General features: G+C 35.8%; 1 protein-coding gene across 2 annotated transcripts in view; it reads left to right on the forward strand.

The window, feature by feature from the left end:
* GPR155 (G protein-coupled receptor 155) overlaps positions 1 to 21,820 on the forward strand; it is a 26,832-nt gene extending 5,012 nt beyond the window's left edge. The window contains exons 3-16 of one of the 2 annotated variants that reach the window (XM_054636844.2): positions 3,342 to 3,741; positions 5,066 to 5,231; positions 6,431 to 6,586; positions 7,608 to 7,691; positions 8,930 to 9,050; positions 10,330 to 10,414; positions 10,496 to 10,586; positions 11,602 to 11,875; positions 12,487 to 12,588; positions 14,322 to 14,455; positions 15,969 to 16,064; positions 16,915 to 16,979; positions 17,643 to 17,780; positions 19,803 to 19,938. In XM_054636844.2, coding sequence (XP_054492819.2) covers positions 3,342 to 3,741; positions 5,066 to 5,231; positions 6,431 to 6,586; positions 7,608 to 7,691; positions 8,930 to 9,050; positions 10,330 to 10,414; positions 10,496 to 10,586; positions 11,602 to 11,875; positions 12,487 to 12,588; positions 14,322 to 14,455; positions 15,969 to 16,064; positions 16,915 to 16,979; positions 17,643 to 17,780; positions 19,803 to 19,848 — 1,958 coding nt within the window. In that variant the 3' untranslated portion in view covers positions 19,849 to 19,938. Of the gene's footprint in view, positions 1 to 3,341; positions 3,742 to 5,065; positions 5,232 to 6,430; positions 6,587 to 7,607; positions 7,692 to 8,929; positions 9,051 to 10,329; positions 10,415 to 10,495; positions 10,587 to 11,601; positions 11,876 to 12,486; positions 12,589 to 14,321; positions 14,456 to 15,968; positions 16,065 to 16,914; positions 16,980 to 17,642; positions 17,781 to 19,802 lie in introns of both variants that reach the window. The other variant, XM_054636842.2, reaches the window with a different exon arrangement.
* Positions 21,821 to 22,048: the final 228 nt, after the last annotated feature.

Raw genomic sequence — 22,048 nt, forward strand, 5'->3', positions numbered from 1 at the left:
TCATCATCTAGGAAAGATTAAACCAAAACAGGAGAGCGAGTTGGTTCTAGCAAAACAAAAACCAAGATGTTTGATTACAGAATTGAAAATACAACTACAAAGGCAATGTCAAATATGCAATTCCAGATTATATGTAACAAGTAGATCCATATTTTAGATTACTTTAGGAGTTAACAGTATCCTTCTCATTATTCCAAGGCAGCATGTTCAGGAGAATCTTCAATATTTCTTATTCTCTTCAAATTTGCTTGATATGTATCAAGCAAATATAAAATCTAGACAAATGCAATTGCATACTTTTTTTAAATGAAAATACTGTGTTTCCCTCAGTTGCATTTCCTGAGATTTATTCCTCTTGAATGAAATCAGAAGTATGCCACAAATGGGGCTGTGAGAATTATACCTTTGTATATGCATTTTTTGGTATGCATTTTAGATGCCAATTAGAGCTTCTCTTTTTTTTTTAATATATGTATTTTGGGGGTCTCTGAATGTATTTCCATTGTATCCTGGTTAAAACATTCTTTCAACTTTTACTTTCTTATAAGACTGCATATTTCTTCAGGTACTTCATGATTTATAAGATATGATTTATATTTTTTCTAGGTATGATAGTGACAAAATCTATGACATTTAGAGCTTTACTGGAATAGTTACTGCAACAGAAACATTGTAGGCTTTTGAGGTTTATTTCCTCTCGTCCTTTCCCTTCTCCCATCCCCAGACTTTCACTGGTGTTGGCTTCATGCTGTCACCTGTGCAAACTTTTTGCTATTAGTAAAATATTACCCAAGCTTCTCTGAAGTGTTTGAGGGACTGGTCAACAAAGAATGCCTTGCTGTTTTTATGTGGCAGAGATAGTGTTTTGAACAAAGCCTGATCTTTTAATGAAAAAACTGTTTTAAATGCTGTGGCGGTGGAAATTCGTAAAAGAAAAAAATCAATATTGACAAATTGTGCACTAAACCAACACTATTTAAAAAGGCATTTTGAACTCTTAATAATTCCTGAGTCTTCATCCCATGTAATTTCTTTAATACATGACTCTTATTATTTATTATTTCTTTACTATGCACTTTCTTGAAAAGATTTGCACATAGCGAAATCAAAATGCGAGTCAAATTTTTGAAGCTTATCACTGTTTTTCTATTATCATGGTTACGATAGTTCTAGATTAAAAAGTGATGTTGGGGTAAAAAAGAACCAACTGGCAGAGAGGTTTGTTAGCACACCCCTGATATAGTCAGAATTACTATGATAAAAAGCTTTGGGGTTTTTAATTACGGGGTAATAATGATACAAGTCTGACAATCAGATTCAGGTGTTCTCTAGAGCTGTGTGTTAAAGCAAAGGTGTAGCAGAGGTGCTGTGTGGGTGACAGTCACTGTGACTTTAATCATACTCATTATATTAAGCATGGACAACTGGTGTGTGATTTATATGTACTTTTGAGCAGCTGGGACATGGAGAATTGATTTTTTTAAAAAATTAAAGTATATTTGATTTCAGTTTTTTCTTATGATCAGCAAGCAGGCACCGTGATTTAAATAAAAAGAAAAACTTTTCATCAGTGGTAGGAGTTGTGGATTATTTTTACTGCCTTAAGGATTCTGTAAGACTGATTTCTTATTTTTTTTCCACCCACTGACTCAGTAATCTTACTTCAGTTTTTGTAGCCAGTAAAATGCATTCTGACCTGATTTAAAGTTATAGACCTTAATTTTATAATTATAGACCTGTTTTATTGTCCTAAATATACAGGTTCACTTTACCAGAATGTAAAGGTTTTTTTTTTAATTTTTCACTCAGACATTAATTACACGAGACTTGGGTGGAGTTGTGTTCTAGTGACGTGGGCATTCTGTATAAAGCAATATAAGACATCAGTCTCAGGTTTGAGGTTTTAGGAAAAAGCCTATTTGCATAACAAGTCCAGCATGTTTAAAGTGGTTTTGATTACCAGGTTGTGTTTAGTGCTTAAAACTGGCTTGTTCAATGCAGTAACTAACCCCAAACCTGGTACTTCTGTTCAGCAGTCTATTTAGAATTTTATACAGCTAGTTCTTCTACATGTATTTTAATAATGGCCTGTAAAAGTAAAAACTCCCTTAGTGCTTTTTTTTTATATACATAAGAAATCAGCTAGTTGAGAATGTCAGTTTATTTGCTCTAAAGAGGAGACTGTTCAAAGTGAGTGCTGATTTAGCATTTGGAAGTTCCTGTCATTCCAGAGGCTTAAATAATACAAAGGTAAAACTCTTTGGATTTTGAAAAATGTAGTCACGAGGAAAAACTTTTTCAGAAAAGGTTAATAATGTTATTAATAATTATGAATTGCATAGTATATATCTAATGCATATTATATGTAATAATTATGATAGAATTAGCAATATATACATATCTTATAATTGACATACTATTAATAACTATAGCATATTGACTAATATTGATTGATAATTGTCATTGATAATGACTAATAACAAAAAGTTATTAAATATAACAATTGTAAGTCAGGTAAAAGAGAACATTCTACTTTTAAAGCATTGAGGTTTTTTTTAATTCACATTAGAATTGAATCTTTTATATGTTTCCAAACCATTTTCATTATTTTTGAAGCACCTTTAGTACAAACTTGAAATAAGAAGCAATTCTTCTTTGACTCAGAAGTATGTAGTAGTAATGAAGGCAAAAGCTTATGATTTGGAGTTCCTTGAGGGACCATAACTACAGCAGTAACTCTTGTCCTAAATAGTCCCAGAGAATGAACCAATAATTATGTAATAAAAATTTTTTCCCAGTTGTTGCTTTGTTGTGTTGTGTTGAATCAATGTAGAAAGATCACACCTGACTTACCCATTGGAAACTGATTAAGTTCCAAAGAAGTGAGACTCCCTTAAGATGGGAAGCAACTTGTATCCTGAAAAGGTGCATTTAATTCTCCACAACTGTCATGTTTCTGGGGAGGAAAATCTAGTCAGAAATAAAGCCAAAATTTTTCCAGTGTTTGGGATGACTTAAAGGAAATACAGAATTGTTACATTCTTTTCTTTCTTTTTTTCTGTTTCTGGTGGCTAATTGCAGGATGATTAAATAGCATTGAATAGTTAATCTTTGGTCTTTAATGTGTTCTTAAGATAATTGTTGCCTAACATGATAGAACATACTTCTCTTCCTGCATTATCTTATATTGATTGTTAATGAAATGGATTCCTTCAGTTCCTTCTGGAGGAAACTTAAATAATTTTCTTTAGTTTTCAGAGAGCAAAATTTAATTTCGGTATTTCAATGTATTTTTCTGCTGAAGTGTTATCACTCATAACTCTTCATTTCCTGTCTTCTAGTTGAAGCTTTATATCAAACCACTTACCCAGAGTATCTCCAGTACATTTACCTAGTGGCTCCAATATCTCTTATGATGCTAAACCCCCTGGGGTTTATCTTCTGTGAAATCCAGAAGTGGAGGAATAATCGCACTGTGTCACAGAGCAAAATCAAAATAGTGGGCCTAGCACTCCTTCGAGTTTTGCAGAACCCAATTGTATTCATGGTCTTCATAGGAATTGCTTCAAATTTTATTCTTGGCCAGAAAATTCCTGAATACCTTGAAAACTTCCTTGATGGACTGGGCAGTTCATTTTCTGGCTCTGCACTTTTTTACCTTGGACTGACTATGGTGGGACAAACGAAAAAACTGACAAAGGGTATGTTTGTTGCACTGATCCTTCTCATCACAGCCAAACTGTAAGTTCAATTTATGTATTCTTATACTTTTGTTCTCTAGATGTTTTAAGCTCTGAATACCCTGGTCAGATGGCTTTTCTCTCAAAAACATTATGATAATAGTACATTTCACTCCCAGAATTTGAGTGAGTGCTTCCCAAACTCTTTGATAAAATACAGCTGTTAATTTTTAAAGGAAATTTAATAGACTAAAAACCTGTTGTCAGGCTCTGCAGAGAAAGAAGTTCAGAGGTGCTGAGCCTTCATGGACTGCTTACAGGCCATCTGTCATGAATTGGGTATTTGGGGAATTAGTGGCTTAAATCAAAATTTACTGAATAAATAGATAGTAGTGAGTTCAAATAGATTAGATTAGTATTTGTATTTTATTTGGCTTAAACAAATTATTTGGCATCTCCAAATTAGTTGTTTCTCCTTATTTTATCTATAAGTCTTTGAAACTATACTCGAAGAGCATAAAAATGGTCACTTCATGCTCTAAAACTGCTTGACTTTTAAGCATGAATAAATGCCAAGCTCTGTTTAGAACTTGTACTATCATAATCTTCCCTTGAATATATTTCAGGGAATATTCATTTATTTAATATAAAATATTTTATTTCCTACAGAACTACAATTAACTTAATAGAATGTTTGGGTTTTAAGTTTATACTGTAAAATTTGAAGGTGCATTTCAGTATCAAGTACAACTAACTCTCAAAGCTAAAGACCTAGTCTGTAAACCAGCTTAATGACAAATTTTGTAATGAAAAAAACTGTGAAAAACACTGGGATTTAATGTTACCACTTTGTTTACTGTAGGCCTATGTAAGATTTACATTGAGTCTGTGTGAGATCTGGGCTATTGCTGAAATAGCCTTGATGTCACTGGTTTGCTGGCCAGAACTTTTGGCATGGGATACTTGAGCTTGAGCCCTTATTATATTTCAGTCAGCTTGCAGAAAGGTGGACTGAATTTCAGAGCTGCTGACTGCTTATAGCTACTTTTACTGTAACAGCTGTAAAATGAGAGAGTTTTTAATGTCTTGGCATTCTAAATTTGAAGTTTGTACAAAGAATGTGTTTACACGGTCAGGGAAGCTGCTTCTATACCCAAGTTTGTTGATATGTTTGTCCTTTTTTATTTTAATGTAATTTGTAATGGAAGATTTTTAAGCAGCTGGGAAATACTTTGATAACAATAAAAGCAATCATTCCAAGTGATGTTTTTTCATAAGTAGTATTCAAAGCCTTAAATTTTCTTTTTATTCATTTTCTGGTTAAAGAAGAGTCTATTGTAGGTTGAGTAATATTTTTTCAATTACTTTTTCCCCTTTTCTTTCAGGCTCATGTTGCCATTTCTGTGCAGAGAGATGGTGGAGCTCTTGGACAAGACTGACAACGTGGTCAATCACACCAGTTTATCAAACTATGCATTTCTTTATGGAGTTTTTCCAGCAGCACCTGGTGTCGCAATATTTGCAAGTCAATTTAACATGGAAGTAGGAATTGTATGTAGTTAAACTTTTCCAAATATGTCCTAACTTTGAGCTTACTTTCTTTGATTAAATAAATAAATAAGTAGGCTTGAAGAATTTGCTTTTCTGAAGTATACATATCTTAGAATTGTACTCCCAGGATCTTTCCTGATGTCTTAAGTGTCTTGATAGCCCTCATCCTCTTTTTTTTTTTTTTAATTTGTGACTCTAATAGAAAGAGATAGGATAACTTCATATATAAAGAACTTGTATCTTTGTTGGTTTTTGGGGTTTTGCTTTTGTCTGTTTTTTTTCAACAAACTTATCTTTGAGATGTTTTTGTAGGGGAAAAAAGAAATTACATTACTGACTTCAGTAAGAATAGTGTCATAGCTGAAAATCTATGGAAGATCTTAAGCTTTAACTGATTCAATGTGCTGCCCTTCAGTTAAATCTTGTGATAGAAAGCATTTTACTTTTTTTATATGTACATAGTAGAGGGTACCTTTTTGACTTTAAATAGAAATTTTAGAATTGTTTCTTCCACTTAAAGTGACATTAACACACTTTTGTTGATTTTTCATTGTTTTTAATGGTTTTTATTTTGGAGTTGTTTCGTTGTATTTGTATTTTTAAGGAAAAGGGACAATAAAAGTAAATCTTGCAAGATAGAATTTTATACTCTACAAACTTAGGAAATTTCTTTAAAGCAGAGCCTCTAGTATGAATAACAACTCACACTTCCATCATTGTACAAATTTGAGAAAGTAGACAATGAGAAGCCAAAGTAGAAATCACTTGTAAATATATATGGTTTCTTCTCATGCATTGGTGCATATTAATATTTGTATAGCTACATGGGTTTTCTAGTTATTTATTGTGTGAATGTTTATATCCAAAAGCAAATTGTGACAGTGTAAATTTACCCCTGGACAGCAGTTAATAGTTTATTTGATGCCCATAAAAAAGCTCTGTAGAAATCTGCAGTAGGAAACTCTACTCCTGCTATTTCAGAAGTTTGTTAAAATTTTCAGTTTAGCTCTGCGTATAAACCAGATACTTTCTGGCTCAACTTCTAAATAATTTGTTATAGAAGTAACTCATTATTTGTGAAAGTTCTAGGTATGTTTAATTCAAAGATCCAATTTTGCCGGTAGTTGTATTCCTGAAAGCAGATTCTTTACCTTGAGATGCGATTGACTGGGTTGTTGTTTCTGTTTGACCCTTGGCAGATTACCTCAGGCATGGTGATCAGCACGTTTGTGTCTGCCCCCATCATGTATGTTTCTGCATGGCTGCTGACCATCCCTTCCATGGACCCCAACCCCCTGGCAGCTGCCCTGCAGAACGTCAGCTTTGACATCAGCATCGTCAGCCTCATCTCTCTGGTAGGCGCTGCCAGGGGAGGCGCAGAGAGCTCCAGTCAGGGCAGCCCAGCAGCAACTGAGTCACTGCAGGAGCTGTGCTTCCTCTTCACATCCTCAGCACAGGGGGAGGAAGGAGTTAAACATCCTGATTAGGCAGTGGGTCTGCTGCAAAGCTGCACTCTACAGGAAGATGAGTGACTGAATTAGAGCGTTTAGTGCAGAGCTTGAGAGGGTTTTTGTTAGGTTTGTGTTCTTGTTTTAGTAACAGGGTGTGGGGGAATTAAAGTACTAGTTTACACCACAGAGACTAGTTACATCAAGCCAAGTGAGGTGCTTGGATATCACAGTAATGAAGGCTGTGTACAAACTTCAGCTTCAGAAATGTCAGTGCATATTTTTTTAATGAAGTCTTAATGAGCATTAATGAAATAGTTTAACCTGAAAAATTTTTGTTTATCAAATTTCTGTACTAGAAATTATTTTCTTAAAAACTGAGTTGGTAATCCAGAAGTCCAATGTCAATTTTGCTTTGGTTTTATAGAAAGTATAGATAGTATGATTATTTTATTTGCTTTTTAAAAATAAAAACATCCTTCCATCCATGGAAGGAGTTGGAATTTTCTGAAGTTGTTGTCTCACTGAAGTCCTCTTGCCTTGAAACTCTGCCTGAAGGGAAGCCAGAAGTGAATGCTACCTCTTGCTGGTCAGATAATTTTGGGAGATTCAGGGAATGTGGGTGTGGATTTTAAATTCTAAATTGCCAGGCTACACTTTGGTCATTTGTGTCCTGAGGAACTAAAAGGTTTCTGCATGCTCCAGACAAGTGCTTGGTCTTTACTGGAAATACTTCACCAGCATGAGTGCACCAAGATGCTTTTTCTGACCACAGCTGCTGAGGCAAAGGGGCTGGCAGCATATTGTAGCAGTCATGTTGCTAAGATCTGTTGTGTATTTCATTTCATCATCATCTGCCAGAATACTTATCTTGTTCTTCTGGGTTTTGTTTTATTCTTTAATTAATTTTTCTTCTTGTATGTTACAGACCTGGTCTCTTACTGTTGTTGTTCTGAGTAAGAAATACAAACAGATTCCTCATATGATTACAACACATCTACTTGTTGCTCAGGTCAGTAATAAGGAGAATGCTGTTGTGTGAGGTTTAAGGTTTAAGTTTTTAACAATTTTGGAAGTTTGATTTTTACAGTGAGATCTTTATAGCAAACTGTGGAGGGCAGGTGAATCTAATGTGTGACTTGTCTAAACAATTTCAGTGCTGTGAAATACACCCTTGAAGAAAATGATAGTTAATGTGGGCACTGTGATTGCTAAACAGAGCTATAAACAATCAGAACAGAGGGTGGCTTCTGAGATGTTTTCTTAGTTATTGCCCAATACTTTTGAGAGCACTTCTGTTTCAATTATGCCCATCTGAAGCAATACCAGGAGCAGCAGCTTGTGTTTGACTCTATAGTAACCCTATTCAAGGAGCTAAATAGAAAAATAATCCTTGTACTGGTTTATATCCCTGAAGCTCTTGCAGAGAGATCAGCAGGTGCAAGTGCTGGTGCAAGGATGTGTGGGAATGTATGGCTGGTGGCTAGGGAAGGCCAATGCCAAGTGGCTCTGGATTAATTTTAATTGTTATTTAATCTGAGAGAACACTAAAGACTTCCTTATTCTCTTGAAGTCAACTGCACTACTGGAACAGCCTGTGCTTCTATAACATCTGTATGGTAGTGCTTTCTGAAGTGTTCTGTAGTTGGTTTTGTTTTTAATCTGATCATGGAGTCACATTTAAAAATGTCATGTATGAGAACTGCACTTGCTTTTGTTCTGTACCAACAAAGCTTTTGGTACAGAAACAAAGCTTTTTTACCATCTTAAAAAAATAGAACTATTTTGTTACTGTTTCCACAATACTTCAGCCTATCTTTTTAGATTCCTTCAGTGTTAAAATTATCATATATGCAATATCAGTGTGTGACAACTGGTGCAATTCTTGGCTGAACAAACACCAATTAACCTCACTTTCATGTGCAAATAATTTTAGTTAAGTGGTTTGTACTTGCCAAAAACATCACCTAAGGTATACAACGTTGGGGCATTACCTGATTTGCCTTACTTCTAGTTTATATGAGCTATATACTTGCTGTCAAAAAACCCCTCCTGAAAATAAGGTAGCAAAGTCAGGTGACACAATTGTGGCAGTACTTTACTGCTAAATGAAGTATCCATTTCATAAAATCACCCTCCAGTTCATCTGGGGGTGGAGTTTAAAGCTCACTGCAGGTATATAGCTCTCTGTTAATTTTTTTTTTGTCATTCTGCTTTCCCAGTTTAAATGATGGTATCTTTTCTTTCCAGTTTATTGCTTGCATTGGAATGGTGGCATGGAATTTCACTGTTAAAGAGAAAGACATCACCATCCAGATCCTTGTATTTATATTCCTCTACAGCTCACTTTACAGCACCTACCTATGGACGGGTATGATTTTCCTGGGCAGAGCCCAAGTACTTAATGAAAGATTAGTGTCCTGAAATAATGTTGATTATATTCTTCAGAGTACTTGTTCCTTTCACTAGTTTGTAGTTCTACAAATGTGAATACCTTGAAATTGTGCTGAGGTTTAGTGTTAGGCACTGCTGCTGCTGGTGGAAGCTTCTGCTGAGCAGCTGTGGCTTGCCTTTGCTGGATACAATAGACTGGCCGGTGTGTGACAAGAGACAAGAGCCCACTCTCAAGGCAGAAGCAACTACAAGTAGAGTGAATATGGGGGTTGCCTTTCAGCTAGTCTTAATAATGCTTTTTAATTAATGCAGAGTTTTAAGATTTTAATTATTCAGCATTAAGTAGATTTAAAAACTGGTGCAACAAAAAAAATAGAAAATACAGAGTGAAGGGAAATACCCAGGTAGCTTAAACGCCTCTTTCCCCTGGAAACTGTAGTTTCTAAAAGCAATATGTGCACATAAGATTAATGCAGGAATTGAAATAGAAAGAATTGAAAGATGCTTCAAGAAGCTTGGAGTACCTTACATATATGATTAAAAGAAAAGTGACTTTAGATATTCAAGATATTTTTGTCCAGAATCTACAGGTTTAATTCCTGTGGTGTTTTTCTGGAGTGAGTTGTATTTATTTAGCTGAAGTACATAGCTCATGATTGGTAGGACCTAATATAAATACCAGCTTTGCTTCCACATGAGAATGTTGCTGAGCTGCTGAGGTGTGAGTAGGCTAGGCAGTTCCAGAAGATACTCCCAAAAGAGTTAGGTAAAAACATGCAAAACTTTTTAGTTAAATTTATCATAGACTTTACAAAGGACTAGTCAGTTTTTACAGAAATGTTATAACTGAATGCAACACTATTTGTTGGTTGCTAAAGAGTGTTAGGATAGAAAACTGCTGTTTATACCTCAGGAAATGAGTTACTTGTATCTTAAATGTTCTTATGACATCTTTTTTACTCTTGTGAACCTTTCTTAGCTTTTAGAAGTGAATACTTAATATAAAATGTCCTGGCAGTTTTTCAGTGTTTCACTATTAACATGATTTTTTAGGCAATGGGTATTTCTAATTTACTTTCTCAGAATACAGTCAAACAAATGATTTTGGAATACTTAAAGGTCTGAGAAGAATATCTTAAGCTATTGAGCAGGTCACATCATAGAGTTTCTAGGCTCTGTACTTAGCAGTTCCCTTTTTAATAATACACAAGGCATTTATTTTGGTTTTCTTTTGGTTTTGTTTGGTGTTTTTTTAGGTTTTCTATCTTTTTCTTTGTTTCTGTTGAAGAAGAGAGAAACAGTAAAGATTCCCATTGGGTTTATCATCGTAGCTGGATGGGGGTAAGTTAATTCAAATGCTTCCCTGCTGAATTAGTAGGAGCATGATAAATATGTTATGTACTTCCTGTTCTGTTCTTTCAGAGTCCCAACAGTTCTGGTAGGAATCTTACTAATTGTTGGTGAACGTAACAACACCAGTATTGACTCTGCCTTTTTCTATGGAAAGCATCAGGTAGGAACATGTTCTGTCCTCATCACTTCAGACTTCTGCCATGCTACCTGTGCAAGTAGCTTTCAGTCAAAGTGCAGGCTACTGTAATAAAAGTATCCTTGTAGAATGCTTATAGATTGATACAAAAACGTATTTCTGTCATGAGCCACTAGGAACATTTGTTTGGAGAAGGACCTTCACGTTTAGGCAGCTATGACTAAGGAAAAAAGGTAGTAGGCTTCTTAAAGAAAAAACTTAGGAGTGGTAATGAATTACAGAGCTCTTTTCCTGATGACTAATTTGTATTCTAGCATGATATTTATCTAAAATTGTTGTTATCCAGTATCTAATGAATGGCTTTTGGTCTGTAATAGATAGGATATGCATCACCTGTGTAGCAGTAACTGCTTGCACTATGGCAGGCTTCTCAGCACAATCATAGGTTGAAAGACCCTGAACTACCATTTTTGCCAGCAAATAGTTCCTCTTATCAGAGGATATAGAGTGTACTAGCATAGGTATTTGTTATGTTTTCTCCCTCTCTTTCTTATGGGTAGAGTCCATGGGTCACTCAGGATTGTTCATGTGGCACTTTCACAAATACTAAATAGCCTCAGAGTGGATTCTGGGTATCAGTGCAGGTGATTAGAAGGAAAGGCTAATTAATAGGATGCTCCCCATTGGCTAAAGAATGTAAATTAGAGCACATTCCTCTTTGGAGTGAAAAGGTACCTGAGCAGAACTTAACCCAGAAACTGGTGATCCTGAGAGGAAGGGGGAAGACAATGAGGGGATGTTTTTGGATTGCATGGGAAACGGGTCCACACTTTAAAAAACAAACAAAAAAAGCTCAGTTACTCAGGCAAGGAAAATTAGTCTCTTTCAGTGCCATGAGGTGCAAGAGCAGTAAATATAGGAAACATAGTCTTGTTCAGACTCATTTGTAAGTGTATTTAGAAAAGTACAGAAGTTAGAAAGACAGACATGTGCAACTATTTTCCTATATTTAAGTGCATTTTCTTTGCTTTCTTACCAGATAATTACCACAGCAGTGGTACTGTTCATCAGTATATTGATGTCAGGTATCTCACTGATGTGCATGAACAGAAGTAGGCAAGGGTCCAGCTATGGGGTGTTGAACCCATACTCACCACGTAGTTCAATGGAGGAGGTTGAAGTGGAAGGGAGTGGGCAGAATCATACTTCAGCCCCTACGACTCAGTCTTCTTCAGAATCTTCTGCACAGTCTTCTCCAGAATCTTCTGCACAGTCTTCTCCAAGATCTTCTGCACAGACATCTGCAGAAAAAGGTAGACAAAGTATATTGGTACAAAGAATAATTGGCTTAGGGTGCTATGAACTAATATTTCAAATGTTATTCTGAGAAGGACAGTTTACAGCTTCAGGTGTTAGATTAGGACAGAAGAAAATCTAGATATAACTGCCCAAGTATTTAGGTTTGTGTTCCTAAAGTTTGATTGTTACCATTGTAAGAGTTGTGTAAGTGAACAAGTGGATGATTTTTATGTAAGTAGCGATGCCTTGATAAGAATGTGATAAATGCAGCCCACTAGGCATCTTAGATTGTTTACCTACTAAATTGTCTCACTGAGATTAAATGCCAACAGAAACACTCAATGTGTTTCTAATCCTTTTTGTATGTAGCCTTTTTGATCACCTCCTAGTTTTTTGCCTGTAACTAAAAGTGCTTCTGTTGCTTCAATGGTGGTAGTGTTATGTTGAACTATTAGTATTAGTGACCCATTTACCCTCTCAACAAACTGGAAAAATTAAGTCTGTCTTCTTTTGGGTTATTTTTGAGCATAGTAGTTAAAGCTGCATAGAATGTATTGTTACACTTGGAAAATAAATTATGGTAGTGAAGGAAGCTAACTATCCTATTACTGTATATATTTAATAGGTTGCTGTCCTTGTCAATCAACTAATGGTGAATTATCCTGTGCTAAAGACAACAAAGCAGTGTCAGATGCTGTTGAAAGCAAGATTCCTCCAATTGAGACAGGTAAAGCAGTAGTATCTCCTTGTTTTAATACTGCAGACTCTTCCCCAACATCTGTGTGTTATTCTCACAAAGAAACTGTTGGAGCTATTGTTTCTTGACTCCACCTGGATAACTGATATTTTGTATTAAAATCAATTATTAGGCAATATTATAGCTGTTTGTTCTCTTCTGCTAATAGTTGTTTGTAGTCTTTCAGTGTGCAAGATGGACAGTTGTTTTGGATGTCACTTTTTACCACAAAGATACTTTGGTGTGTTCTGAGCATTCAGACTTTACCTCTCCATTGTTTCCTTGTTTGGATGCTGGGAAATTGGATGCATAACCTTACTTTGCGTCAAGTTTTTAACATAAACCACTTTTTTACATCCTCATGTTCACATCTTGCATCTTTTAAAAAGCCTTTGTTGTAATCAGGCACAGGTTTTGAACACTAAATAAGATCTAGAGGAGCAAGTGCTTACTGCAAATTCGATTAAATGTCCATGCTGCTGTGTTCTATTTATGTCTAGAGAAGAGAGATGGAGAAAATCAACTAAGAGGGCCTTAGGAGTCACTAAAATAGAAAAGAACTGGATTGAACTGACTGTTCAACACCTGTCTGAAAACTGCATGCCCAGTGCATTCTCACTGCACATCAGTGTCAGTAATCAAAGCTGGCTGCCAGTACAACTCGGCTCTTTTTCCTATTTTTTTTCTTGTTTTCATGCATTCTTAACAAGGAGATCATATCCTGATGCTTTGTTTGCATGCAGCATAAATTTCAATTAATCTAAATATTTCACACTGAAGCATACTTCAGTTATGTCACATCCAACAAAATGCTCCCTTTCTGCCTATTGCCAACTATTTTATCTATTAAGTAATTCAGACAAGCACCATAAGAATGTCTTCAAGAATAAAGGAAGGCCAATATAATTTTCTTATCCTGAAAGATAAGGTAGAAAATACTTTTTGGTTGAGTGGAAATTATTTCAACCTCCTGAGTGAACACTTCAAAACTATAAATCAGTAAAAGCAAATTGTAATGCATACACTTGTGTAACCTTGGCTGCAATAATTACTAATTATTCTGTTATCTCACTGAACTGCTTCGAGTCATCTGGTACCAATTCCTTCATATGGCCTTGCCAGGAAGTTTTTCACTGCCATCTAGAGGAAGATACTCAGAATTTCTTAGAACTCTGTAGCTGGAAGACAAGCATCCATTCTCATTGTGTTTGACTCCGTTCATTGGTAGAATTATGATCATGTTCTGATATACTGTGTTAAAAATACAGTCACAGACCTGAAATAAATATGTTTTTCTGTCTGATGTAGAGGTAAACAACACAGATGCAGAGTAAAAACATTAGAGCTGACAGTATATTTGATTTTTTTCAGAAATAAATTTAAAATTTAAAAACTGTTCAGAGAAATATTTTTTCATTATTTTCATTACTTCTAATAGTGTTTTCTCAATGTTAACCACACATTCAGTTTGAATTAAATCTTTGAGAGAAAAGTTCTGTTGGAAAAGCTTTTATCAATTTAGGAGCACACATAAACTTCAACTGTTTCATTTGAGAGTAAGGTGTCTGAACAGGTTATTGTCAAAGCCAATATTAAATTTTGTGTGTGTCACTTCAGTAGGGTTACCTAACAAGGTAATTTGACCCAGCAAGTTACATGAACAAGTTTGTTCATGGAGTTCTGAAGATAGAAGCCTAATGAAGAATTTCTGGTTTGTTTTTCAGTGGATCAGTGTGTGAGTCACTGCAGTGCTCAAACGTGTGTGTTGGCTCAGGAAGAACAGCTTCTACAGACTGGAGACAAACAGCTGGCCAGACATGTGCTGCTGTGCTTACTTCTTATTGTTGGCCTATTTGCTGTAAATATTCTGTATCCCCATGTTAACTCTTTGAAGTAGAATGATTTTTAGGAAAACTATGTAGACAATCCAGTAAAAATCTTCCAGTTGCTTAAGTAACAATTCATTAAATAAAACAGAGGCTATATTTGGTTCCTTACTGGAAGAGGGATGTCATACAGTTAATTTTTCTGTGCCACATCATAAATTAAATGCAAGTTAAGATTGATGATGCTGAGCAAGATACTGGAGAACCCTAAAGGGGAAAAAAAAGTGAAGTTATATCATTATATCATTCGTCACTACTGCCCTTCTTCCCAGTTTTCTCAAGAGTTGGTCTTCTTCCCTAGAGAATTATCAATTAAAAATATAAACTGAATTCTGTTTCTGGAGGAGACTACAAAAATTGTTTTATCTGATCAGGCTTGTACTGGAACTTGAATTTCTCTGAGGTGTTAAAAAATAATCTTAAGATTATTTTAAATGGGAAAATGCAATTTTGTTGGTTTTAGTGGTGTTTGGAGCAACATTGCTAAGTTAGTGTTGCCACTCATCATTACTGACTCCAAGATGTGTTGGTGGTTGCTCCTTTGTACAAGTGTGAAATACCAGAATGTAATGTGTTGGTATAAAAAACACATAATGTTGGTATAAAAAATATATATATAATTTTACTTTTTAACTGTGACAAAGGCAAGAAGCTTTTCTCTGAATGTAATGCTCAGTTGAGTTTCTTGTGGATGTCAGTTGGGAGAAGCATTTTTATTTGAAATGGAAAATACTGTGGCAGAAATATATAATACTACAAAGCAGGACAGTGCAGCACAACAGTGTGGGTTAGTAGCTACTGCTGTTGCTTTTCAAGTTCTGTTAAATTGAAAAATGAAATGTTTCCCTCTCAAATTTCCTGTACCAAGTAGTCCATGCTAGTATTTTTTGGCATCTTTTATATTTAAAGGATACCCCAACTGTCAGCCTATATTTTAGCTGTGTCTGAATGATTATGTAGATACTATGAAATAAGTTGAGTTACTTTAAAGGATTAGCCTTTACACTCAAATGGGTTAACTTTGGAGGTTTTCTCCTTCTCTCAGGCATCTCAAATAGCTGAAGTGGTATGTGCTTCACCTTAACATAATCCTAACTCTGCAAGAAATATGTAGAAAGCACTGGCCTCAGCTAAGCAGCCTTAAGACAAACACTGCAAATCTGTCTGGGCTCCTATTGTCTCTGTTATGTTGAAAACCTAAGTATGCTTGAGGCAAGTTCCTTACAAAAACATGTAAAGAACTCTTACCCTGCTATGTTTTGCATTGTTATGTTTAAAACAACCAAGGTTCCCCCTCCCACCAAGCTATTAAGCCTCACTGAGATGATGTTTTAAGGTGCTTATTCCCTCTTACTTGTCTCTATCTGAATAAGGAGACCATGAACACTGTGCAAGAATTATTAGCATGTGAGGAGAAGAAAACTTTTGATTTTTGAAAGTTAGGTTATGTTTGTGGGTTTTGTTGTTTTTCTATTTTCTTTACAGAATCTCTCCAGTTGCTTGTGGTGGCTGTTCAACCAAGAGCCTGGAAGGCTGTATGTGGAACTGCAGTTCTTCTGTGCTGTATTTAATTTTGGTCAGGTACTTACCTATGTTTGTTCTGAAAATGACCATGTTGGTGGGTGTTGCAGCAGATAATGCACATCTTCTATGACCATGAACACTTTCAAAAGTGCAAGTGACAACTGAATGCCAAATGCTCATGGAAACTGATTTGCAATTTAGCCTTATTTGTACCAAAGCTTCACTGGTGTCTCTTCTGTGGAGTTACATCAGTTGCAAGGCAGCTCCATGGGTGCTGTCTCTGTAAGGTTTAAATGACTATCTCTGGTTTCAGTGACAGCACCATAGCAAAGATCTGAAGATGGATGCTGGTTCTGGCTGCACCTGGCCTGGTTCAGTGCTCCTGACTATACAAGGCAGCTTTGTCACCTGTGAAGGTGAAAGCCAAGCAGTGTTAATGCACACTCTGGAGGAACATTTTACACAGCCATGGCACGTGTGCCTACAGGATGCTCTGCAGTATCAAGTAATGACAGCTCTATATAAAAGCTGCACAGAGAAAGGAATTAAGTAGAGAGCATTCTAGCACTTACAGCAAGTCTGTACTTTCCTTGGCACTAACATAGACAGATTCAATACCTGGCTATGTAAGGTTGCCAGTTATCCCAAAGTGTCAAGTGGCATGTCACAGCATTAGTTTTAGTGAACTATTTCTTTGAAGGTTTTATATGGACTATTAGGTATTGATATGTCTTTCTAAGGTCCAAATGAAAAATCAAAGCAGAAACAAAATGCATTTTTAATAATATTTAGAAAAGAGGGATACTTTGCATGAAATGTATTTGGCACTGAGTTTATAACTTCTGTCCTATAGAAACCAAAGTGTTTGCTTCATGTTGCATTTTCTTGTATTTTTTTTTTCCTGCAGGGCTTCATTTGCTTCGGTATTTTTGGCTTAGATAAGCATTTAATCATTCTGCCATTCAAGCGAAGGTAAATAGAATCTTTGCACTTACACCTATAAACCTAATTATTTCTAATAATCATTTTTGAAGGGTGTTGAGTTTTCAGTGCTGTAGTATTTGGTTTCCTATTTTGTTAAGCTTCCAAATTTCTTTTCTCTCCCACTTGTAGTAAGGTTGTTCTGCCATCCTAATGACACTTTCAGAAACATAAGTCCTGCACGCTCCCTAGAGGTGAAATTTTTGCCAAATGAAGGATCTTCAGAAATAATTTCAGCTGATAAACTAAAACTTAGATCTGGATGCTGAATCAGAATGTGTCATCACTGTTTTAAAGCACTGTGTTCATAACCCCATGCCAGTAGTTTGTGTGGACAGACCCTTCCACAGTGGAGGAGTGAGTTGTACCAAGCTGCCTTTACCCTAGAGCTGACTGGCTGCCCTGTGAATCCAGCAGCTGGAGCTGGCTCCCAGCTACTCTCTGAATTTCCTTCTGCCCAAGCCTAGAATAACACCTCTGTGTTCAAAAGCCATACAAATATATTAGGAAGATTATATACAAAGTATTGGGCACAAAAAGAGGTGGTGATAAGCTTCCTGGGAGGTCCATTTTATTATTTGCAGTTTCCCAAAAAAATGCCCCTCCTTGATTTGCTGTCTTGAATTTTTCTTTTTTTGTGTGTGTGTTTTGTAGACTTGAGTTTTTCTGGGGTGGAAGAGAAGCAGCAGGGCATACAGATGCCTCAGTGCCTGAGGAGATCAGGATGACTTGTCAACAGTTTGTTCGTTATCATAGAGATCACTGTGTCAAAAGTATTGTCAAAGGCAGAAGGTAAGGTCCTTCCCTGCACATATAACCTGTTACAAAGCACATAGCTCATCTTCTGAAAACAATGAAATGCAGTTCATTTTGTAGGTGATTCCTGTTGTGTATATTTATTCAAACCTCAAGATAAGGATTAGAAATTTAACTGTAACAGAAATGTTTCTAGCCTCACACTGAAACATTGGGGTGCAAGTTATGATATTATCCCACCTAGGTTTTAAATAAATTATAAAAAGTTTTATATTGCTAAGGGATTTCTCCAGGTTTTGCATTTAACTGGAGTTCAGAGGATAAAATCTTTCTAAAAAAATGTACACCATAACACCTGTGGAAATGCATTAAGACCCTTTGTTTGTTTTGGTTTTTTTTGTTTGTTTTGTAGAGTAAGACACTGTCCATATTTGTAACTAAATGTTTACTAATATGTAGCTTTTATAGGAGGCAAAACTGTTGCAACTGATTGTAGTGTGTACTGAAAAGCCACTCAACATGTGAGATTATAGTGGGCTCAGGACTTTGACAGCTTCTGAGTTTATATAATTTCTTTTACTCATACCTCTAATGAAGCCTAAACTTCAATTTATGAGACCAGTAAAGATTTCAGAGGCAAATTATGTTACCTAAATCAAGGATTATGCCTTCAAATATGTGTAGATAGATGAGAAGAAAAAAGCAGACAGAAGCAGCAGGAACAAGGAAAAGATTCTGCCTTTATTTAAATGTATGAAATGGAGACATGAAGTGTTTTAACAGGACACTGACTGTTCCTGTAATGTGAGCTTTTAAGTAGGACTACCTAGGCAGGGTAGGGTGGTCTTTTAATGGTCAGGCAGTCCAAAACCATATTGCAGAACTGTTCTAGACAGCATCATGATTTTGTTCAGTCCCTTCAGAAGTCAGTAATGTCCCACAAGAAAGATGTATCAGAAAATATCTTGTGAAATAGAACAGGTTTTACAGCTGTTTTTCCCATGCCTCTGCTGCTATTGTGGTTTCTTGGGCTTAGGGCTGTTCATTTAGATGTACTTTGTGGTTTTTATTATTCATATCCACCTGAGAATACATGAAATTATGACATTTGTTGCCTTATTGTTGTAATACTATGTTTGTGCAGAACTTGGTTCGTGTCTTATTTCCCCTTATGAATTAAAACAATGCATTTATCTTGTCATTTTAAATATTCATCTAACTTGATCCTATCCTTTTTGATTTAAATGTGCTGTAACTGAGACGTTGTAACCATGGATTTTAATTTATTTTCATTTTTGCATCTGCTAATAGATGTTAACACTTGCTCTGTGTTACTGCTGCTTTTAACTTTAAAAAATTAGGGAAAAAATGCTGTCTTTTAGCTCTTAATCAGTTCTAGAAACCCTGTGCTTGGGTACCACATAATAGATTTTAGATAACCAGAAACATTCATTGCTGCAGGTTAATTTTTGCATGATATGTCTGCTGCAACTAGGCAGATGATAGCATCATTGCCTCATAAATTAGTTTAAAAAATAGTCTTGTTGTAAAGGTTTTGTTTATTCTTAGTAATAATAATGTGTGGTCAATATTTAACAGGATATGCAAGTTATAAATGGGCTTTGTTTACAATATGTGTAAGCAGTTAGTGTCTGTTTAAAAGTGTTCAGAAATTATGAAAAGAATTAAAATTCAAACAGAATCCCTGTTGCTGGGGTTAGGTTGCTTTCAGGTCAGATACTTTGTTGCAGAAAGGGTCATGGTAAGAAGTACATGGGAAGTAAGTATCCAAGAAATAGAATTACATTTTGTTAGTTTTCAGGAAGAATGCTACTGATGTCCACTGAATTTTATTTGCAATTTGAATTTCATTTAGAAGCCTAAAACAACTTTGTATGTCCATATTACTTCTCATTGAAATGTCTGTAGGAAAAGGTAGTGAATACTGGCATGTCCCAAATATACAAAACTTGCAAATTCTTTTCTAACATGCTCTTAACTATCATGATGTCTCTCCTTGTTTCCTGCTGTTTTTCCTTGCCTTTCCCCATCGTGCAGTGGTGATACCAGATTTACAGAACATGTGGGTGAATCATTCCTTTGACATACAGGTGTGGTGCCAAGGTCTCCACTGGTATCTTCTTTGGCTGTGACCTGGTGAGCTGGCTGATGCAGGTTGGCCTTGCCTCTGACCGTGGGGAGGCAGTGGTGTACGGGGACAGGCTGCTGAGAGGAGGCATGCTGCAGCACATAAGCAACGAGCTGGAGTTCCGCGATGAGTACCTCTACTACCGCTTCATCCCCAAAAAATCACCTGCAGAGAGCCACTGACCTGGGCAGGCAAAGCACAGGCAGTTGGGGTGAGTGTCACCGCCTCTTCTGCCTTCACTACTGAAATTGGAAATATTTCTCAGAGAACTTTGTTATTCTCCCTTGTAAAATGAAGAGATGTGGTTCTACTCGTGTCTATTCTGAAGAAAATGGTAGAAAGTTATATTTAGTCAGCATTCCAACCAGAATGCTACTAAACAAAACCAGATGCTCTGGATTTAGAACGTTTTTTCCGTTTTGAGCAAAACAAATTTTACTAAATGGTATGTGTCACTGATGTATTTTAGAGGCATTATAACTGCAGCTTTAATACTGAGGCCACAGCGAGGAAAAAAATCCCCATGAAAGGTATTTTTCGTGTTGCTGGATGTTCTCCATATTTTAGTGTGATGAAATAGTGATGCCTGTTTACAGTCTGGCTTCCCCCTGACTTCACAGATTTCTTCTGTCATACCTCAGTTTTTACTACTCTGCTCTTGTCTAACACCAGGAACATTTTTGAGCTGCTTACACCTGAGATCAGGTGGGTTTTTTCCTCCCTTAAAGTTAACATACTCCAATTAAAAAGACAGAATTGCTGTGACAATGTTTGCAATATCAGGGGATTAAAGCTGGGCAAATACCAAGTGGAATAAGTAATAAGTAATGGCTTTGTACAAATCTACCCAATCTTAAAACCATAGAAATATTCAGCACTCTCCCAAAATAGGAAATTATATAATGGAATAAACAATTTATTCTGAAGTTTTGCCTTACGGTGGTAGTGACAGCTTTATCAAGAGCAGATTTTTACATTCTGAAATTAGCCTTTGCAGTTTAAATCAGAAGTGCCACCCTCAAGTAAAGATTTTATGAAAGCCTTGGTTACATGTGCAATTCAAGACAAAACTTTTTCAAATCATAAAACTTTTAAATTAATGATTTTTAAATCTAATATATAAAGAATCCTAAATTAACATCTGGATTAGGGTTTAGAGTAGCTAAACATTCTAGATTTTAGCTGATTGGCTAACACAGGTTTCTAATAAACCTCAGGTATCCTCCAAATTACTTTAGTGTCACTCAGATTCCTGTGCACTAAAGGCAGAATCTTAGGACCTGCATGTTTTCTGCAATATTTTGAAAAGGCTGAAGACAAAGTATTGTATCTGATAGCCATTATGCTGCCCTTTTAAAACTGCAAGAACAGCATTTATATGTCCATATAAAAATTTTATGTAATGAGGGAAAGAAATCCAGGTATTAAAATTATTTGCTCAAGCATATGAATAAGTCTTCTCACCCTTTTTAAAAAAAAGTCTTTCCCTTTTTTTTTAAGTACACAAATTTTTATTACAGCTACTTTTCCATCTATTTTGTATTAAGAATTAAAAGTGATTTTAGCAGCATAAGCTACTATTCAACAAGCAGTTGTTTTATAGTTGCTATAGTTTCCTGCAAGACTTAAATTGAAAAAGTAATTCCTTTTACTGTCAGTCTGGTTGCAGTGTGACAGAAACATAACATCCTGCTGCTTATGTATGCTGTACAACCTGGTATATTTTAATGTTTTCCATCAACAAGATAATTGATGTTTGTATCAGGCTGTGGCCACAAAGGAAAGCGTTCGTGTATTTCCATTATGAATGTTGAAGACAGCTGCATCAAATATTTTGGAATAATTAGATATATGTGACTTAAGAGCAGAAATTGCAAGTATGTCTGCCTGCTAAATACTGCAACTTGTCAATAAATCTGTTACTTGATTTCAGAGTTCTGAGCTGTGGTGTGTGCGTGTCAAGGTTTACAGCAAATGTGTTTTTCTGAGAGATTTGTTAATGTGGCTCTTGGGTTTCAGTCCTGGTATTTCTTAAATCCATCCTTGCTCCTTTACAAGTAGGCAGAGCACTTCTTAATGGGTGTCCACCATTAAGATACCTCTATACTAGAAGTGTGCCACATTCTCATCAACTTACCAAATACATTTTTTTTAT

The sequence above is a fragment of the Agelaius phoeniceus genome, chromosome 7, assembly GCF_051311805.1.
Source record: "Agelaius phoeniceus isolate bAgePho1 chromosome 7, bAgePho1.hap1, whole genome shotgun sequence".
Lineage (NCBI taxonomy): Eukaryota > Metazoa > Chordata > Aves > Passeriformes > Icteridae > Agelaius > Agelaius phoeniceus.